We start from the raw sequence: 18,961 nt of genomic DNA on the forward strand, positions 1-18,961 counted from the left end.
AGTAAAATTCTAGGATATTTGCAAAAATGGTCTACGACCAATATAGTTCTGATTATTACATAAAATGAGAAAATATTACATACAACTTAAACAACTTCTTTTTTATTTTAATTCATTTCCACACCAATAAACTCAACTTCGGAAAACAATAGGGTTGAACTCACCAAGGTGCTCGGGCCCTCATGATGCTATTCAGATTTAGTTTTGTTGCAACAATTAATCAAGTTTAACACATTTTAGCAAATTCAAACAACCTTGAACAACTCAAATTCAAAGTAATAAAATACAAACTCAATTCCAGCTTCTATTGACATACATTTCTGCCCATAGACAAACCACACAAGCCTGGTGTAGTCAGACCCAAACTCACTACATGAACACATTGGTTCGGACACGCTCCATAGAAGGAATCATTTCCCCTTGTTGCATCCTACTGGGTGTAGATCTTGTGTTAATTTTGAAACCAGCAGCTTTTAACTAATTAAATAGCATTGAACACCATAGACAACGACACTCCTCTTCCATCATCATCATCAAACTTAGTCACACCCACTGGTGGCTGATTGGTCGGCCCTTCAGAGTGACTGTGTGAACGTTATTGCGAAGAGGGTTTCAAGACTATAATCACAGCCAAGAAAACAGAAGCTGTGATTATAGTCTGGTACCTGCAGGTGAAAATCCATCACTTACAAAAGCCATAGATGACAAATTGTTGGGGTTAAAACTCAGTGAGATGTCATCAGAACTGCAGCAACATGGAGTTCAAACCTAGTTTCACCTGAACCTCAGATTTTCTTCAGATTTAAACAGGTGTTTTTGATTCCAGTTCCTTTAACCACATTTTTACTAAATTTAATGAAATCTTAAATGCCGAGTTATTTTTTTTCTATTAATCCGATTTTACAGACATTTGAGACAGTCATTTCAGACTATAATTAATAATTCTGTATGCAGATTTAGAGCCACTATCTGGTGACCTGTGTTAAGTCGTCTGATTATTTGACTCTGAACGCAGGATTTACGGCTTGTTTAGTCAGATATGCACCACACCCTATAACTGATCGGGTTGTCATGGTTGTCCAGAGACAGAACATACTGAAATTTAGGTCAGAGTACACAGAGTATTAAGAAATTCACAGGCAGATGTTTTTTGAAAATCCCAAAGTGTAAACAAAAATTTGAGAAAGTGAATGGAATCTACATGAATTTCAGATTGTACTTACATTTAGATTATAGATACAGGGAGTTATCGATTAATCACATAGGTTATATGCAGGTTTTTATGAAATCTGGATCAGTACCATTTAGATCTGCTGAAAGGCCGAAATCAAAACAAATCTGAACAAATTGTCCTGAAGCGAACATACTGTATGATCTGGTGTTTGAGTAGTAGTGACTGCAGGAGGTGTGCAGTGAGGATTCAGATCCATGTGGACGGTTTCTGGGTTTTATGTTCTGAAACTGAAATAGTTTTTGGGAAGAACAAGAAGACAATTTAATTAAGAAGATCAATAAGAAAAGCAAGTGAGACTGTTTGATCAAACAAATAGAGGCACCTCTGTCCATTTGTTTACCAGCCTGACTACTACTATTGCTGCTGTGATGCTTCACCCAAACAAATCACTGGCTTTGAAAAATATACACAAGGCCCCTGACTGATAAATCTGATTGGATTAAAACAGAAATATTTCAATTAAATATTATTTTTGAGTGCAAAATCACCATGCGGCACTTTACAAGTACACAAAAAAGACAAAAAAAAACAGACTTCAGTCTGAAGAAATATTCAAAATGGAGAAGTGCAAACACACACGAAGAAGAGAGGTCCAGCGTCCTTCCAGCCTTCATTTACGTGTACTCTTTTTCAGACAGATATGTTGTAAGCTTAGACTGGAAGATAGAGACGGTGTTTGCCTCCCAAACCCAGGCAGGGAGCCGTATAGTCTTTATCCTTATATGTCTATAATAGGCACAGTAAGTCTCAATCAGATCTGTGTTCCATGGTTTAATTGAATGACAATGATCAAGATGATCTGAGATGCTTTTGCAGAACCAAGCCAACATCAACACTGACTGCTTGAAAAGCCAAAAACGTTGTATGACCATTATTTTGGTTTTCCAAAACTGATATCAGCAGTATTTTAGTCCTGGCGGAGGTGCAACCATTTATCTGATGCATTTGTTTTTCCCAGCAGGTCAAATAACGTCAGAGAAACAAACTGCCTGACGCCGCGGGGAAATTGTCAGCACACTCAGACACACGGTGGTGGAGCTGGAAGGCCATTGACCTCTCCGCCTGCCTGCGATCTCGCTAACAATAGACAGCATACAACTCAGGTTTAGTGCCTAGGAAAGTCTAAAGTTCATTTGATGACTTGGCTAAACAAAACATGTTTATACTTCCTTCCCCTATTGCCAGGCCTCACCTTGAATGCACCTCTCTGCTGCTTTTCCAGCTCTGAGGTGCCTTTATTAACATTAATCACCCCTCCCTTTAACTAAATTGTGGGGCTGTTAATCTAAGTGTATTTTAATGGAACACTTCAGAAGCAACTCCCTCAATTACATCAACTCTTTCCAGCGTGGTCCCCATTAAAAACAACCTTTCATTTAGGGCAGGGGAACCCACAGACAGAGAGAGAAACTCTCAGAATTAAGGGAGCCTGGGCTAATCACTTTCACCTGTCAAAGTGAAAGCATGTACCACAGACTGCTGTTTATAAGTATATTTTATATCGGACACATGGCTCTGTTTATAAAACATTAAGCTACAATTTTACATTGTGGCCACTTATCTGTAGTTTGGGGGGAAATTTGGAGCCCTCCCTGGTTGTGAGATGCTGAACGGCCCCGGTGATGTCACAGAGGTTAAACTCACTTGGTTTCGCAGTCAGTTTGAATGAATTTCCCCCGTGACTCTAATTCACACAAACAACCCGCCTACAATCAAAGACAGCACTTTGGATGCTGCGAGCAGAACATCTGCCCACCTTTGAGAACGAAAACAAGAGTGGGACATGGCTGAGGTTCGAGTGAGCTGATATCATGGAGACGTGGCCACTGGAGGATGTGTTTGTAATCGTGCTGGAACAAATTAAAGCTTACTTTGAAAAATGTGCAAAGAAAATGCTTTGCGTAGTTAGAATGACCTAACTATCTGAGTTTTTATTTAGTTTTAAGCTTATTTTATAGTCAAAAAGAGTGACTTTGAGTTGTACACAAGAAACAGGATAGAGGATTCCTTAGCATCTTTTCACAGCTTAAAGTCTCGGTGGGTATTCAGGCTGAGTGGCGCTCTGTTGTTGTTGTGGTATTGTTGTTGAGGTCTGCAAACTTATGTGTGATGAAAAAGGTGACAGAGAGTAAAAACTGCTTCTTTTCAAAAGGTAACATGATGTCAAAACAAACAGGTTCTGGTGTTTTGTCACGCTGTCGTACACTGCTGGCTACTTAAAGGAAATTGCTCCCGTCCTTTAGGAAATGAAAAGGGTTGAACTCTTCTTTGCATTGCTCTGCTTTCAGTGGGTCTCTGCTTTTACAGAGCCAAACAAAGCTAAAGTCACTCCACTCTGGACAATGCAACGTAGCTCAGTTACCGTAAACAACAGCATCCAAGCAACAGGAGCAGACCACAGTGCAGATGTGTCTGTGATTTGCTCAGGCGAGCACAGACACAAATGTAAACAGTTTAGCCAGGTTTTTGATTTTTTTTTCTTTTCTTTGAATGACCTTGTGTTTTTGTCAGATGATGTCATGAGGGTGGATCAAAAAGTTCCTGGACTGCTCCTGTTGTGTGTGAATGGAGCACAGCACCATGATGTCCACAGACTAGGAGGGAAGCTATGAAACCTAATGAGTAAGTCATGAGCTTCGTCCGGATGTGTATCATGAATTCGTCCACCAGGGTCAGACAGTCAACACAGAGTTCTACGGCGATGTTCTGATGCGACTGAGGGGAAAACATTCGGTGCAAACAACCTGAACTGTGGTGTGATGGCAGTTTGGTTCTTTAACATGACAATGTGCCCACTCCTGGTGGGTTGAAAACTGGAACGTTTCTTGCCCTCAACAACACAATTATCTCTGCCACCACCACTACTCACTGGACTTGACTCCCTCTTTCTGGTCCTTAAACAGTTGAAAGAAATTATGATATGTGCTCTCTGCTCAAGTTTCAGGTCCTTAGTTGAATTGAAAATATACCAGTGGTCATAAAAACTCAGCTGCTGGTCTTGATCATGCAACATAACTCAAAGTACTTATGTTATAGCTTCCTCCTGTTCTGTGCACATCACCGTGCTGCGCTCCATCTGCACGTGACAGAAGCAGTCTCAGAACTTTTTGATCCACCCTTGTGTGTCTTTACACGTCATGTTAAAGGATAAATCAGCTGATGTTCTATGTTTGTGTTTTTGACCATTCTTCCCTGTTGAAGATGTAGATCTTCAAAAATACCTTGAAACACACAATTAAATAAAAATAAAATTATATACATGATTTCCTAAGACAGTTGGACACTGGGTATTCTCAAGTTGTAAATGTAATTAAACATTGTAAAGTGTAATAATTTGGGACTTTTTTCAGCAGCATTTGGTGCTATGAAGAGTGTTTCCAGGGGCAGGATTATGTTTGTGGGATAGACTCAAAATTAATTACAGCCCATGTTCAAAGTAATGATGGAACAAATCCCCAAGTACAATAGTGTGTTTTAATAGCTTTGGAGCAGTATGGCACACATGCTTAATATTCATCAGGCCTTATATACACACAAAGTGCCTGTTAATGGAACTAAAGACTGTTCATAGGAGTGTTTTCATGGGATTCGTTGCGATACGAGTTATGATTTGATCAGCACACTTGATAGTAAGCAACAGTCGTCTTCTTCAAGTAGCTGAGTTGTAAGGAAGGTCTATAAATCATAGCCGGGGTGGGAAGGCTTTCACATGAGTAGTGGGGGGTAAAGTAATCACTAATGGAGCATATCTGTAATTTTCATCCAGTCCAAATCTGCCATCTGTTTAATTTTTAGCTGCACACATCTAGATCAGTGTCTAGCTTTCACAGCATGGCTGAAATTGTGGGTGACTATTTCATTTTTTGAAAGGACCATCTGCTAAGATTGCACTTTAAAGTGGTGTTCACACCACACTGTGATCAAACCCAGACTCTTTTCTTCAATCTTGCAGCCCGGCTGCACTGTTATTGTTTGAAGATGTCAGTGTCAATTGCACAAGTTCAGCAAGACAGATTGCACTTTGTTGGTGGGAGGGCAACTCATGAATGGAGTACACACACACACACACACACACACACACACACACACACACACACACACACACACACACACACACACACACACACACACACACACACACACACACACACACACACACACACACACACACGTATATATCTGCTATTTCAGAGACTGATTACAGGGAGCGCAGTCTACACATTATTAAGATGGCTCAGTCTTTAGGTATTTTGTAAAAGTCTGACTCAGGACGGACCTACAGGGCTTTGTATATTGTTGGGTTCTTCTGATAAATTGGTGATCAAGCTAAAGTTGATGATCAATTTGCAGGAAGGAATGCATATTTCTGATCTGAGGTTAGACATCAGAGATGTGGGCAATTGTAAAAGTACAAACTGTGCTCTGCTTTTTTGACAGTCGGTGCTGTTTTTGTCATTTTCCGTCCTGATCTACAGCTGCATAAAACAACAAAAAAAGGTGCCTCTTAGGTGTCAAATCAATATGGATTTGCTTCACCTTGCTCTAAAAACTACAGACTGGAATTTTATCGTAAAAACTAAGGGAATGCGAGCAGAGAAAAGGCGTTAAATGATAACTGTACCTGGGTCCCAGCTCATCCTCACACCTCCAGGTGAACTCTCCGAAGCTCTCGTAGCGCTGGTTGTAGTGGTACAGCACTCGGTGCAGTGTGGGAGCGCCCAGGTCCATCAGAGTGTTGTAGGCCGTCTGCTGCTCTTTCCCACTGGTGTAGCCGTTGAACAGGTTGTAGATCTTATCGGCGATTTCTGAAATGACACAAACAATCAGCGGTCAATGGAAGCTCTCTCAGCTTTCATGCAGCATCATAACAGCAGCAACATGACAAAATTCAGACTTCATCACTAACATCTGCCATTGCTGGCAGATGTTAGTGATCAGTGCGGAGCTTACGTATATTTACCGAACAGGCTGATTGGTGCCACTTGATATCAAATGATCCTCGAGGCAAGAGATCGGAAGAAGAGCTAATGTTGGTGACTCAGTTGTCTGGAATAATAGGAAAATTTGCTGCTGTTTTGGCAACACTGTTAAGGTTTGGGTGGAGAGCTTCCTCTCCAGTACAAACTCTGAATCAGAGTTTCTGTAGACAAATAGGGCGCATCATTCCAATAGTGAGAGGAACGTTTTCTTGAAAGGGCATTGAATTTACTGAGGTGGGCCTTTTTTAGGGGCATTTATTAATCACTAAAACGACAATGAATAAAACAGAAATACTACAGTGGATCCAAGGTCTGACAATGCTCCTGTTGCAGCACAGTGACGTGCACGGAGCAACGGGAAGCTATTACCTTTGTTAGGGAGGATTCCAAGGTATGTTGCTTGACAGCACCTGCGTTTTTCTGACCACTGATATGTATTTGTACAACAGAGTCGAGCAAAAAGCTGAATTTTATGTCAAACTGGGGAAATGGGTAACAGAGACCCGTGAAATGCTTCGGAGAGCCGACGGCAATTAAGCCATGCGCCAGGCGAAGTGTTTTGAGTAGCATTCACGTCTGAAGATGGGCAGATTGTCACTGTCCAAGATCAAAGAAGGTGCATCAGGTCAGGAGCTCAACCAGGTGTGTGTGTTTTCTTTGACATTTGTCCCCACAGAGTCAGACAGTAAACACCGAGTTCTACTGTGACGTTCCGAGGCGTCTGAGGGAAAACACTCGGTGCAAACAACCTGAACTTTGGTGCGATTCGTTTTTCAACATGACAACATGTTCGCTCAGAGCAAGTTTCTCCCCCTGTGGTCCGTGCACGTCACAGTGCGACATTCTGAGACAGGAACAGTCTCAAACCTTTTGTTTGACCCTCATATTGTCTTTATTTCTGTGATGTCATTAGAATAAATTTGATAAAGTAGGTTAATTATATCTTAAATTACTGTAGGACACGAGAGGGAACCATATGGAAAGATTGCATCGCTTGCAGTAAACAAAAAATATCTCAGGTAAGAAGGACCAGAAGAGATAGGGCGAAAACGCAACAGTAAGAATTCATAATGTGAACAGGCACAAACCATATCCACCTGGGGGTGGAAGTTACAGCAGCATGCTCAGCACACCTACTTCCTCAATGATGTCAGAGGCAAAGTGTTGCAGTAGAATCCCATCACCTTAAATGCACGGTGCATCAATCAACAGTGGTCAATGAAAACCTTCCTCAAATTACATTTCACACATTGCAGTCTTTTTTTTTTTTACCCAGGCATCAGGCCAGAGAAAAATACACAGGGTTTTCATTTTCATTTTCATTTTTTTCTCCTGCAGCTCTGAAAGAGACAGATTTTGTTTTACATGCATATCTTGGGATCAATACCATTTTATAATTAATAAATCAACAAAGTGGTGAGATTTATTTTTTCAACTGCGACACGTTAATCAGCTTTTTGTGGATCGTCAGTAACTTACCCCCAACTCCTGGATGAAAAAGCCAAAAACAAAGTCAGCTCAAAAAACAGAGCCAGAACACTGGAAGTATTGCATTTCACACCATGCATGCATTTCCAGGCATTAAAATTAACAGCAAAATCCCAGTAGTATCACACTTCACTGGATAGTGCATTTTTGTAATAGCTGATTCAAATCATCAGCAGGATATGTAATAACATCTCTGCTATAAAGCTCTCATTGGTGCAGAGGGTGACAAAAAGATTTCAAGTCTTTAATTTTTGACATGGAATAACACCTTTTTATAGTCAATATCCTCATGGCGTTGTAGCGTAGTGTCCATAAACAGTCCTACTCCAGAGAGGAAAACTATCTGCCTGTGACTTTATGACTCGCTCTATGAACTCTTCTAACATCTGTTTTGTGAGGTCTTGAAACCAAACTGCAAACAGTTGGAGCAAATGTCTCTCCTACCGACAACATTATGAAATTAAACTCACCAAAATTACAGTTTTTTAAACAACTCTCTCATATAAATGATATTCCAAATAACACAGATATCTGTTACACAAATTATACAGTCTACATAAATGTGACACTATGTAAAAGTTATGCTCCTTGGTATTACTGTTCACAGAGACCATATGCTGTGTAAAAACTCCTCTCTGTGAGCCACCTGTGATCAGACGTGACTTCAGTCTGAGGCTGCTTCCTCACCTTGTGCTTTGACGTCATCCACAGTTGGACATGGAGTTTTGATGGTGACCTCACTTGGACTGGAGCGGCGTCCTGTGTTGTCTACTGCCCACAGCCGGAACCTACACACACACACACACACACACACACACACACACACACACACACACACACACACACACACACACACACACACACACACACACACACACACACACACACACACACACACACACACACACACACACACATTTATTTAAAACCTGCTGTTATTTATGAATAATTACGTTTTCTTTGTCAAAACTTTCCAAAACACCAAACCCAGCCACTCGGGATCTCCTGCAATGTACCGGATGAATCTGCTGCTGCAATATCATATCGGCAGCAGCGAACATCTGACTGTGATGCATTTCCTGCTGCTGTTAGTTCAATTAAAACCATCCCTGTGTTGAAGACTTGGACCTGCATTGTCAATAAATTTCTCTTGTGCCAGACTCACAATTTGCAATTCTCTGCAGAGCTGATCAGCAGACCTTTCACTGAATAAATATCTCCACCTAGTGGCCAACATGTACCTTACAGCCACCTGCAGCAACAAAGAATAAAGCAGCCATACATTTCTCATAAGCCTGGATCTATATAGATTGTTTTTGTTTCTAGATAATCAGATTAAAAGATGAATGGAGAACATGCATACCTGAGTGAAAAGAGAGACGTAAAACATTTGAACCTGTCCAACATATCCCCAGAGGCTGAACTGTTGCTCTTGATGCAGCTGCAGATAGGTTTTCTGTATCATACTTTTATAAGAGCTTGTATATACTTCTCCCTGCGCAGTATATTTACCCTCTACAAGGCGCCACTCTCAAGCTTTGTATGGGATCTGTCTGTATAGAAACTATAAGGAGTGTGCAATGCCCGAGACATGGCCTCGGCTCAGGGAGATGAATGAGCTGTCAGATGGGATAGAGAGACCAGGAGTCCCGCTGATGCTGGGATTAAAAGGGCATGTGTAGCTGCTCCCTCAGCCCACATACATCAAAAGTGTTTGAAGGGGCTCCGTCTGTGGGCCTGTTGCCCTTTTTTCTCTCCTTTTTTTGTTTTGCTCATAGTCTCATTATCTTCTGTACCTCGCTCTTGATCTTTTTCTCACTTATTTCTCCTTTTTCGTTTCCAAGCCCCAAACATTCCCACTCTTTTTTGTCTTTGTCTTCTTCTTCCTCCCTGCAACATGTGTGTGGCTTCGCGCTTGGCAAGCTGTCTGAGATAAGTGTGAGCATGCACATGAAAACATGTGACCATCCGGTTTGTGTTCTCAGAGGCAGAACTAAATCCTGGCTACAGCATCATATCGTAAAACCTCTTTACTCTGCAGGTCTATGTATGGAGACAATTTAGAGAACTATTTGAAAGTCACATAGAATGAAACAAATTTTTCCTTTTATCTTCTATCTTTGTGGGGGCAAATAAATATTAAAGAATTACTCTTTACCTTTACCTTGTATTTACTTTACCTGCATTTTACAATAATTTAGGAAATACATTTAATTCGTTTGAATAGCAGAGGACCTGTAAATTGTTGCATAAACCTAGCCTCAAGTGTTTAGATTGACCCAAATGAGCTCAGAAAAGTACATCAATGGTCCTATGTGCAGGATTTGAAATATGTTCAGCTTTGGTGCTCTTTATGGGCAAAAACAATGACTGCTGCTTTTGCTATCAAAATACCTTGAAATATGCAATAATCACATTAAAGCTTTATACATACAAACTTCAGTGGGCTTTTTTTTAAAGAGTGGTCGTAGTGGTGGCTGCAAAAATACTTTCAAGAAAAGTTAATTAAATTAGTTAGAGGATTAGTATACATTTTGCCTTTGTGTGTTAAACTTCAGGCAATGCATCGTGGGATCAACAGCACACTCAAAACTCAAATGTTTCTACTGACTTTTCTGAGTATTTATAATTTTGTAACTTCAACATGCGTATACCACATACTTCTGTTTACAATTAGTGCATAATGTGGAATTATAAGCTAAACATCTGTATATATCAGAGTACAGATGTTCATTCACTTGACATGTTAAAAAAATAGAATATACTTACATGTATGTGGTGTCGGGCTCCAGGCAGCGAATGATCAAGCTGATGGAGGAGGACAGCAGGTTGGGGATATCCCCTAACATCACACATGGAGACCTGGCCCCAGACAATATGTCATCCACAAAGCTTAATAGGGTTTCTGCAGCAGAGAGAAAGACAGAGGGACCTTCCTGTTAAGTGGGTATAATTCATCCAAGGATATTACTACCAAGTTTTACCTAACTGTTTTTCTAAAGGGTACAACAAGTCCTCTTAAAACAACAATATGGGTTGTTTGTCCCTACCCTCTGAATACGAAACAAAGGGATGTTTCTTGAATTAGGTGGAAGGAAATAAATCACAGATGTTTCTTTGTTTTAAACTCTGTTGAAACCTCTATTTGGTTATGTGTAGGAGCAAAATGAATATGGCTATGCTCAGGGAAACATCACGGTTTGGGTTCAATTAAAGGAAATTCATCATGGTTAAAAAAAAAAAAAAACATTAAACTTATGCTTGATTTGGAAAAAGAACAGCGGTTTCCCATGTAGAAAATCAAATGTTTTGCTGAGCCTACCATCCACCCCGACCTCCTCCCTGAGTTTGTTTCTCTGCAACATCACCTCACTGTCACGATGAAACATATAGAAAGATAAAACGTTAGCAAAATTGAGCTATAAACCTGTTATGGAGGACAGTCTTATTTTACGAATAAAATCCCTATTTAAACCAGGTCATAAATTGTGCACAGTTTAATTAATTTAAATGTGCACTTTTAAACTGCTGAGGTAAGATGAGGACAGCTCTGCTACACCTCGCCAGTCTGCTATAGCTACTTTTTAATGGGCAGATAATGCAACTTGACATCAGCTCACAGCTGTATAATACACAGACATCTTCACGAAACATAAACCGGATGAGCATCACTTTGTTGTACATAGAACCCACTTCACGCCCAATATGTAGCTGTTGAGTTTATTCTTGAAAGGTTAGCTTTTGTTTTACGGAGCTGTGGTGCACAAGAAGAAAATTGAATTGACTTTTATTTCTGTTTTTAAGGCAGAGTCTGTCAGAAGGGTGGCCATTAGTAGAAACACATTCTTTCAAACATATCAAACACGTGTAACAATGATATTTTTTTACTGCCTGAATGATCAGATACAGGCATGATCGGATACATTCGACAGCAGTGATCGGGATTTGGATCACACCTGCTTAAATAAGGGCAAAAAGAACGGGATGTTTTGTATCACGCTGCCACAGTTTTACACATGCAGTTCAGTAACAGGGCTCAACTCTAATGCTGCAGACGGAGGGCACCCTGACAGATGATACTGAGGGGGAACAGCGTTATTCATTCACTGTCCTCCAACTTTTTACCACTCTTTTGATAAAAGGTTTCTCTCACCTCCATGTCAATAATGTCCTCCAACTTTGGGCAAAGAATAATAAATGTTATATTGTAAGACTATATTTACAAAGAACATTGGACAAATTTGGATGAGATTAAACCGTTTCAATCAGGCTATAAGAGGCGTGGAAGTGCATACATTCTTTTTTTTTTGTCCTTTCTATTCTCTTTGCTATTGATGTGTATGACATAATTCAAGAAATGCTGTTAGAATATGAGTCTGTTTAGGGATTTTAAAAAGATCGCCATATTACTTTAAATACATCCACTGTAAGGCAAATCATCTATAAGTGGTGTAGATTTCAAAGGACTGCCAATTTGTCCAAGACTGGCTGCCCCAACAAATTCAGAGCAGAACGAAATCTCCACGAACTAAAAAAAAAGAAAAAAGAAAATCATTACAGGGTCTGCAATTTGCAACTGTTGCAAATCTTGGGGTTGGGTTCTGTTTATCTACTGTTAGGACTTGTGTACAAATGTGATGATGTCTAGAACTTATTTATGCAGAAAGATTGTAAAGGGTTCGCAAACTTTCAAGCACCTCTGTTTACATAATGGCCACAAATGTGCATCATTGTCCATCTTGCACATGAAAGATTCACCCCGCTCATGTGGCAATCCTCAATATAATCTATTGGACATTTTTGTTGTTTTACATTCACCTTTAAGGCAATTCTCCCTTCCATATATACCAAAGAAAAAACTAAACTTCAGTTTGGATTGATGAAAATTTGGTCAAATGCAAAAGTTGATGAATAAAGACATTTCATTTGGCACACATCTTTGATACTTTACATTTGGAATATTTTACACTTCAGGAAAGTATAATGCTTTTAACTACACTTCATTTATTCAGCAGCTATAACCACTTTGCATGTAAATAATTTACATTCACAACATCCTAATAAATTATTATTATTATGAAATGCATTTTTATATATTAAATCCAACATTATATAAAATTGCCAAGCTAAACAAAGTAAATAAAACTAAAACATGTAAAATAATATAATGTACAATATTGCAATTGTTTAGTTGTTAAGACTTTTTATAGTGTTATATAATAGTTTTACTTTCCCAACCAAGATGTTTGTAGATGTATATAAAATACTCTATTTAATAATAATTATGTCACCCAAGAAATATGAATATGCAAATATATAATCTTTAGAAATAAGATGTCTTTGACTTCATTGTAAAGTCCAATCTTAGTGTATGTACACTGAAGCATTCAAGTTTCCTCATAATACCAGCTGAATTGGACCAGGATTGGCTTCATATTGATTTGTGATGTCACAAATCATACTCACAGCCCCGCCCCATAAAATGAGATTTTCAATGAGGACAGAGAAACTTTCCCCCTTCAGCAGGTGATTGTAAAAATAGCCTTGTAGTTTTAATCTCTGCACTCATCATGCACAGTGAAGCGCAAACATTTTACTATAGGAACAAGAATAAAAACACATTTCTGAGCAGGCGACTTTAAGTTCCACTAAATCAGGGATAACACTGAGCCTCTCACATGAGGGACAAGCAACCCTGTGACCCCCTCCTTCTCCTCCTCCATCACCTCCTTTTCAAGGCTCCTTTCCTGCTGCCCAGGTTGGTGGTGACACATGCAGCGAGCGATGTTTTCCCAGCTGGCAGTGCGTACGTCAAAAGGGCAGTTGGCCACCGGGGTGTGTGTTTCACTGTAAAGAGGAAAAACCCTCTGCTTGGAAAAGCCAAGTCTGTGTGTGAAGTGATGGCCGCTCTGAGGTGGTCATCTGTGACCCTCCTCTACACAAGCAGCGCCTGTCTGTGTGTATTTATACAATATGTGTGTGTGAAGTGATGGACGCCCTTAGGTGGTCACCTGTGCCTTTCTTACTTACACAGAAGCTTTCCCACTGTGTGTGTGTGTGTGTGTGTGTGTGTGTGTGTGTGTGTGTGTGTGTGTGTGTGTGTGTGTGTGTGTGTAAATACGTGTATGTGTGAGTGATGGGTGCTGGTGGTCACTGATGTCTTCCCTGTCAACCCCCCCTATGTCACCAGCTGGTAAACAAGTGCCATGGAATCATGCAGAGTGCGAGGATGAAAAAGGTGTGAAGCAGCTGTCAGAATGAGGTGTTTACGCAGCGAAGAGACTGACACACGAATGAAAGACATAAACATTGCTGGAGATGTAAATGAAAAGTGACATTGTGAGGCTTTGCACCACTTAGAATATTAATTGCATCGCCTGTTTGAATATCGGTCTCGTTTGTAAGGAGGCCTATAAAAAGGTAACAGTGTTTGAACTCTCACTGCATAACACAGTTGGGAAATATGTTGAGCAATTCTCTTAATATCGGAGCAAGTCGAGCTCTAAATAGGAAATTGCACCCAACATCAATCTTCATATACAGTTACTGTCTGTGTAAACATCACAACATTAGTGAGTCAATTGAGCTTTACTACTGTGTTTACCACAGCTGTCTTATACTGCAGGCCTTTATGAAGCTTTCTGTAATACCCTCAAAACTCTGACATTCAGTCTTTTTGTGGATGGAGAAAACAGGATGAGAGATACTATTTACTTTCCCTTTTGGATACAGTGCAGAGCAGAAATTCACAGGATTTCCCCAGCTTGCCTTTCGTTCTACATCTCACTGTTTGACCATTGAATCTGTAGAATGGACACATTAATACATTGACTGCCTGTTTCTTGAGTCACCTCATGAACACTGTAACAGTACAGTGTATTTTCTTTTTGTATAGTACTGAATGATTGAGTCAATGCTGAAACAAGTCAGTAACGTTGTCCAGAAAAAAAACACAAACACAAACTTGGAAAATACCAATTACAATACATTCAATTTGACTACCTCAGATTGTTAAAGCATTGTATTAGCTTTGGCTAAACAAACTGTGGCCCATAATCTGTCCTTTAAGGTTTGGTTTGGTTCAGATACATTAAATAAAGATGAGGAAGGGTCAAGATCATTTCAAAAGAAACAGATATTGACAAGAGGTATAATAGAAACCTTGGTGTCGCAGACTGAGCTTTGTACACTCAGCCATTAAGAACCTCTGATCTTCGAGGTTTTGAGAAACTGTAACAATGTTGTACTTTTTCTATCTTTACTTGTAGAGACAGTAATCCTTATTCCTATGGCCACAGGAAGTAAGAATCCAATGACCTAACAACCAATGTTCTTTTGTGTTCTGTCCTTTACAGAGTCTCATTGAACTGCATTAACCACACAGGTTGTAAATGAGCTGCCTTTGTATGCACACACAGTTTACACTGCAATGTAGGACTATTACCAACATTTCAGGCATACCTATTGAAGTTTTTACCTCCAAATAAAGTGATGTAGATACACGGGATAACAGTTGGCTGCTTACAACCCATCTCATCATCTCACTGCTCATGTTTCTTGCCTTTTTGGACTTTGCTGAGTTGAAAGTGAACCAAAGCTATCAGCAGAACTTCAAACATGAGACCACAAATTGTGATAAATTGGAATTATCCTAGTTGGTCTCGAAAATACATTACATTGCTGTCTTGCACCATATTGTATCACCTCAATCATTGATCTCGAGGTCGGTATTTTGCCTTTGGCAGTGTCAAATGGACTGTGATTGGAAAATTGCTAGCCAAGTGCAGATGGGTGATACATTCTCACATACTCACATCCCTGTCTGCTCTCACTCCCAAATTGTTTTATTCACATGTTGTAAAGTTGTGTAGGTTGGAGGTGAAAACTGGCTTCAGACATTGTTCATGAATTTGCTCAAAGAAAAGTCATAAGCTCATTAAAACTCAGCATAGGTGCAGATATAAAGTCTAAAAATACCTCTGAAACTTTGGATTACCTTGCACTGTGGTGGACCGAGACACATAACATTATCACTCTGCAGGTTCAAGCGCTGCCATCTACTGTTTATCTGTCCAATCTTTCCGGCCAGTCTCCACTGTAAACCACCTGAAGCAGCAGAACTGCAGTGTACAGGCCTTTAAAAACATTTGAAGGGACCCCGCAGTGCACTGTCATGTCAAAGGGGAGGCTTGATGTGGGTGACATACTGGCCAAAAGAACAGAAAGTGCACCCAATTCAATGATAACAAATATCTCCGTCAAAGAGAGACCGTAACAGTGTGAACATTGTGTGCTGCCACGGCGTTTATGGACATGACTCAACACAAGGGGAATACAAAATGTACACAGAAACAAAATGTTTTTCTAGTGCGTTGATTGCTGACAGATGAAGGTGAAATTGATCCTGGAAGTAAATCAGAGCAATGCGTCACCCCTGATGGCTGCTGACTTGGCCAGCTCGTGACAGTTACTATGAAGTTGAAAGGACAGAAGAAAAGAGTGTGAAGAATTCTGGACTTTTGCATTTTTATGGGCTGTTATCGCCTGATTATTTCATCTATAAACTGGATTCCAGAGCCATTACATCATTTCGACTTCCCTCCTAGGTTGTGATACGGTGCCCCATAGTGTTATTATGAGTCCACCTCCTCTGAATAGTTTCATAACCCTCTCGAATGTTACAATTTTAACAGAGCAGCTATATCTTTGATTTACTGTGAGCCACAGTGCATAAAGAAAAGCCATTTTCCATTGTGGAACAGTTCAAAAGAAACTGTCAATCAAAAGCTCTATAGTGTGCATGGCTCAGTATTTGGTGACATAAAAATGAGATGAAGGAGAAATATGACTTTAATCTACTGAACAGATTACATAATGTAGCAAAACAGCAGTCGAATGACAGTTCAAATAAAATAAAAAAAGACAAATGAATGTGTAAATATTCATGCCATCAAAGAAAGTTAAAAAAAAACAGCACATTTTGATTGACTCTGCTTTTTTAAAACAAAACTTTTAACTTTTCAGCTGGAAAGTGTTGTAAATCTGTCCATTTAGCAAAAACAGTAAATCTGTCTGAGGCAGGAAATTCGAACCTGACAGTTCCTGACTAGACAGCAATGATTTCAAGCATCCACAATGAGAGATACTGTGAATGATGAATTCTGAAATACATTTCATAGATAAATATTGAAACAAAATGTGGATTGTTTAAAATTTACAGCCACAGGCGCAGCTCTGCTTGTTTTCTACAGGTTTTCTAACCATAAGCCTTATGAATGAAATACGAAAAAGAAATCTAGGAACAGTTTTCAACTTTCATGCATGCCACAGTCAGACTAATACTTAAAAGTTTAGTCTTTAAAAAAAATAAAAAATAAATTGATAGCTTGATGGTCTTTATTCTTGGAATTTGTAAATGAAAAAGCAAAAATAACAGGATAAACTGAAAGCACCTATTTTCAACATGGCCCCTTCCTTAAAACACTACAAAAACACAAAATAATAAAAAACGTATCCTGATATAAAAGAAAGAAAAAGAAACCTCAACATCCAAAGAAACTCAATATCATTGCAGATTTTTCTGTTACCCTGGTCCATAAAACAGGCCTCGAGGGTGGCTTTTTTTCTTTGGCTGGCAGTTAAGTCCTGGCCTATATTTGTTTACACTGCAGCAACTCAAATCAAAAATGCATTAGATTACTTACTGGTTATTCTTCATTGTCAAATCATTTTCTCTTTGAAATGTAATGCATCCTTTTTTTGTTCTGTAAATCTGTGGACCAACCGGTACGGCACTGCAACATGTTCATCCCTTGCTTTAGACTAATTCTTTTAGCATTGCTGTATGCATCAACCGGAGCAGCCTTTCACAGGGTTCTGGTTCTACACCAAACTAGATGAAAATATTGAAAAGGTAACTGGACAAGCTTGAACCAGCTCAGGAAGTTTTACGCCAGCAAGCTATAGCAGATACAAATCTTCCCATGACATTTGTCATCTGACTCAACAAAATCTATTGTTGTCAGTTATTGGGAAGCCTGATATTATTTACTGTGTTATAAAATAGCAGTTTGAAATAGTTTAAAAAAGAAAATCAGTCCCTATTTAATAAACTGTATTGTACAATATTTACTGGCTATTATTGTATTTGAGCGTCTGACAGAAATTGACAACTAAATAAAAAGAGTAGTGTCTGTACACTGCACATTTTACAGCTGCACAAATACATTTTGTGGCTCAACAGCTGTCAGTGATGGTGCAAAGAGTTAAAAGTTTTGATTTGCTGCTCACCAACCTTTGATTGTCATATGGGAAGTCAAGAAGGACGTGATTTCAGACACTCTCTGTGGGTTCAATTGGCATTTTGTCAAGTATCATTTCCTCATCTCAATTTGGTTTTTATCTTTTTCCCATCAGCCAAGCGTGAAAACTTGAACTTTTGGTGTGTGGAATTTGTACTTTGGTACGAATTGAAAATGTACATTAAAAACAGGTACATTGAAAGTCACATACTCAGTGTTCCCCACACTGAACCCAGACTGCCAAACATGACTGCAGGTAACACCACTTATCCACTCTGTGAGGTTAAGGAAATCTTATCTCCACTGGAAAATCAGGATGGAAACCCACATAGATTGTGTTGATCCAGTTTTATAAGGGATTGAGTGCCACAACTCGGAGGAACTTGTCATTCAGCTGGAGTTGTTTACTCTTAGCATTCTTCAAGTATGATTGGTTGGAAAAATCAACGAGTGCCAGGAGACTGATGTGAGTTATGGGATGTCTTACCTTTTGAAGTTCTGCCTGCTGTCATCAGTTCGGTTGTGCAGGCCTGGACTCTTAGTGTGTGTGTGTGTGTGTGTGTGTGTGTGTGTGTGTGTGTGTGTGTGTGTGTGTGTGTGTGTGTGTGTGTGTGTGTGTGTGTGTGTGTGTGTGTGTGTGTGTGTGTGTGTGTGTGTGTGTGTGTGTGTGTGTGTGTAGACCCCTTTAGCCAAGCCAAGCCACTGCTGTTTTTTTTCTGTCTCTTAATGGAAAGGACAGGTGTTTTAAAGATGATAATGATTTACTGTGGAATCTCAATGTCTATCAGATATCAGCTGGTCTTATATAGAAATAAAAAAAGGTCACAAATAATGGTGTCACTTTTCATGTGTTTTGATTCATGAGTGTTTGTTTTAAATCATGCGAGGTGTTTTTATAGCCTGCAAAAAGACCACATTACTTCCAAAAAATATACCTCCTTGTGATTTTTACCTACAAC

At 39.5% G+C, this 18,961-nt stretch overlaps 1 protein-coding gene across 5 annotated transcripts in view; it reads right to left on the reverse strand.

Annotated features, from left to right (window-relative positions):
* The window catches only part of astn1 (astrotactin 1), a 399,600-nt gene that overhangs the window by 11,625 nt on the left and 369,014 nt on the right, over window positions 1-18,961 (reverse strand). For all 5 annotated transcript variants that reach the window (XM_069709823.1, XM_069709824.1, XM_069709822.1 and 2 more), the window contains 3 exons: window positions 10,471-10,606; window positions 8,389-8,489; window positions 5,856-6,039 (listed from right to left, as the gene is read on the reverse strand). In XM_069709823.1, the coding sequence (XP_069565924.1) occupies window positions 5,856-6,039; window positions 8,389-8,489; window positions 10,471-10,606 (421 nt within the window). The remainder of the gene's footprint in view (window positions 1-5,855; window positions 6,040-8,388; window positions 8,490-10,470; window positions 10,607-18,961) is intronic.

Source organism: Brachyistius frenatus, unplaced genomic scaffold (genome assembly GCF_029030835.1).
Source record: "Brachyistius frenatus isolate BFR_SWC_R1_liver_20210118 unplaced genomic scaffold, ASM2903083v1 Contig_85, whole genome shotgun sequence".
Classification (NCBI taxonomy): domain Eukaryota; kingdom Metazoa; phylum Chordata; class Actinopteri; family Embiotocidae; genus Brachyistius; species Brachyistius frenatus.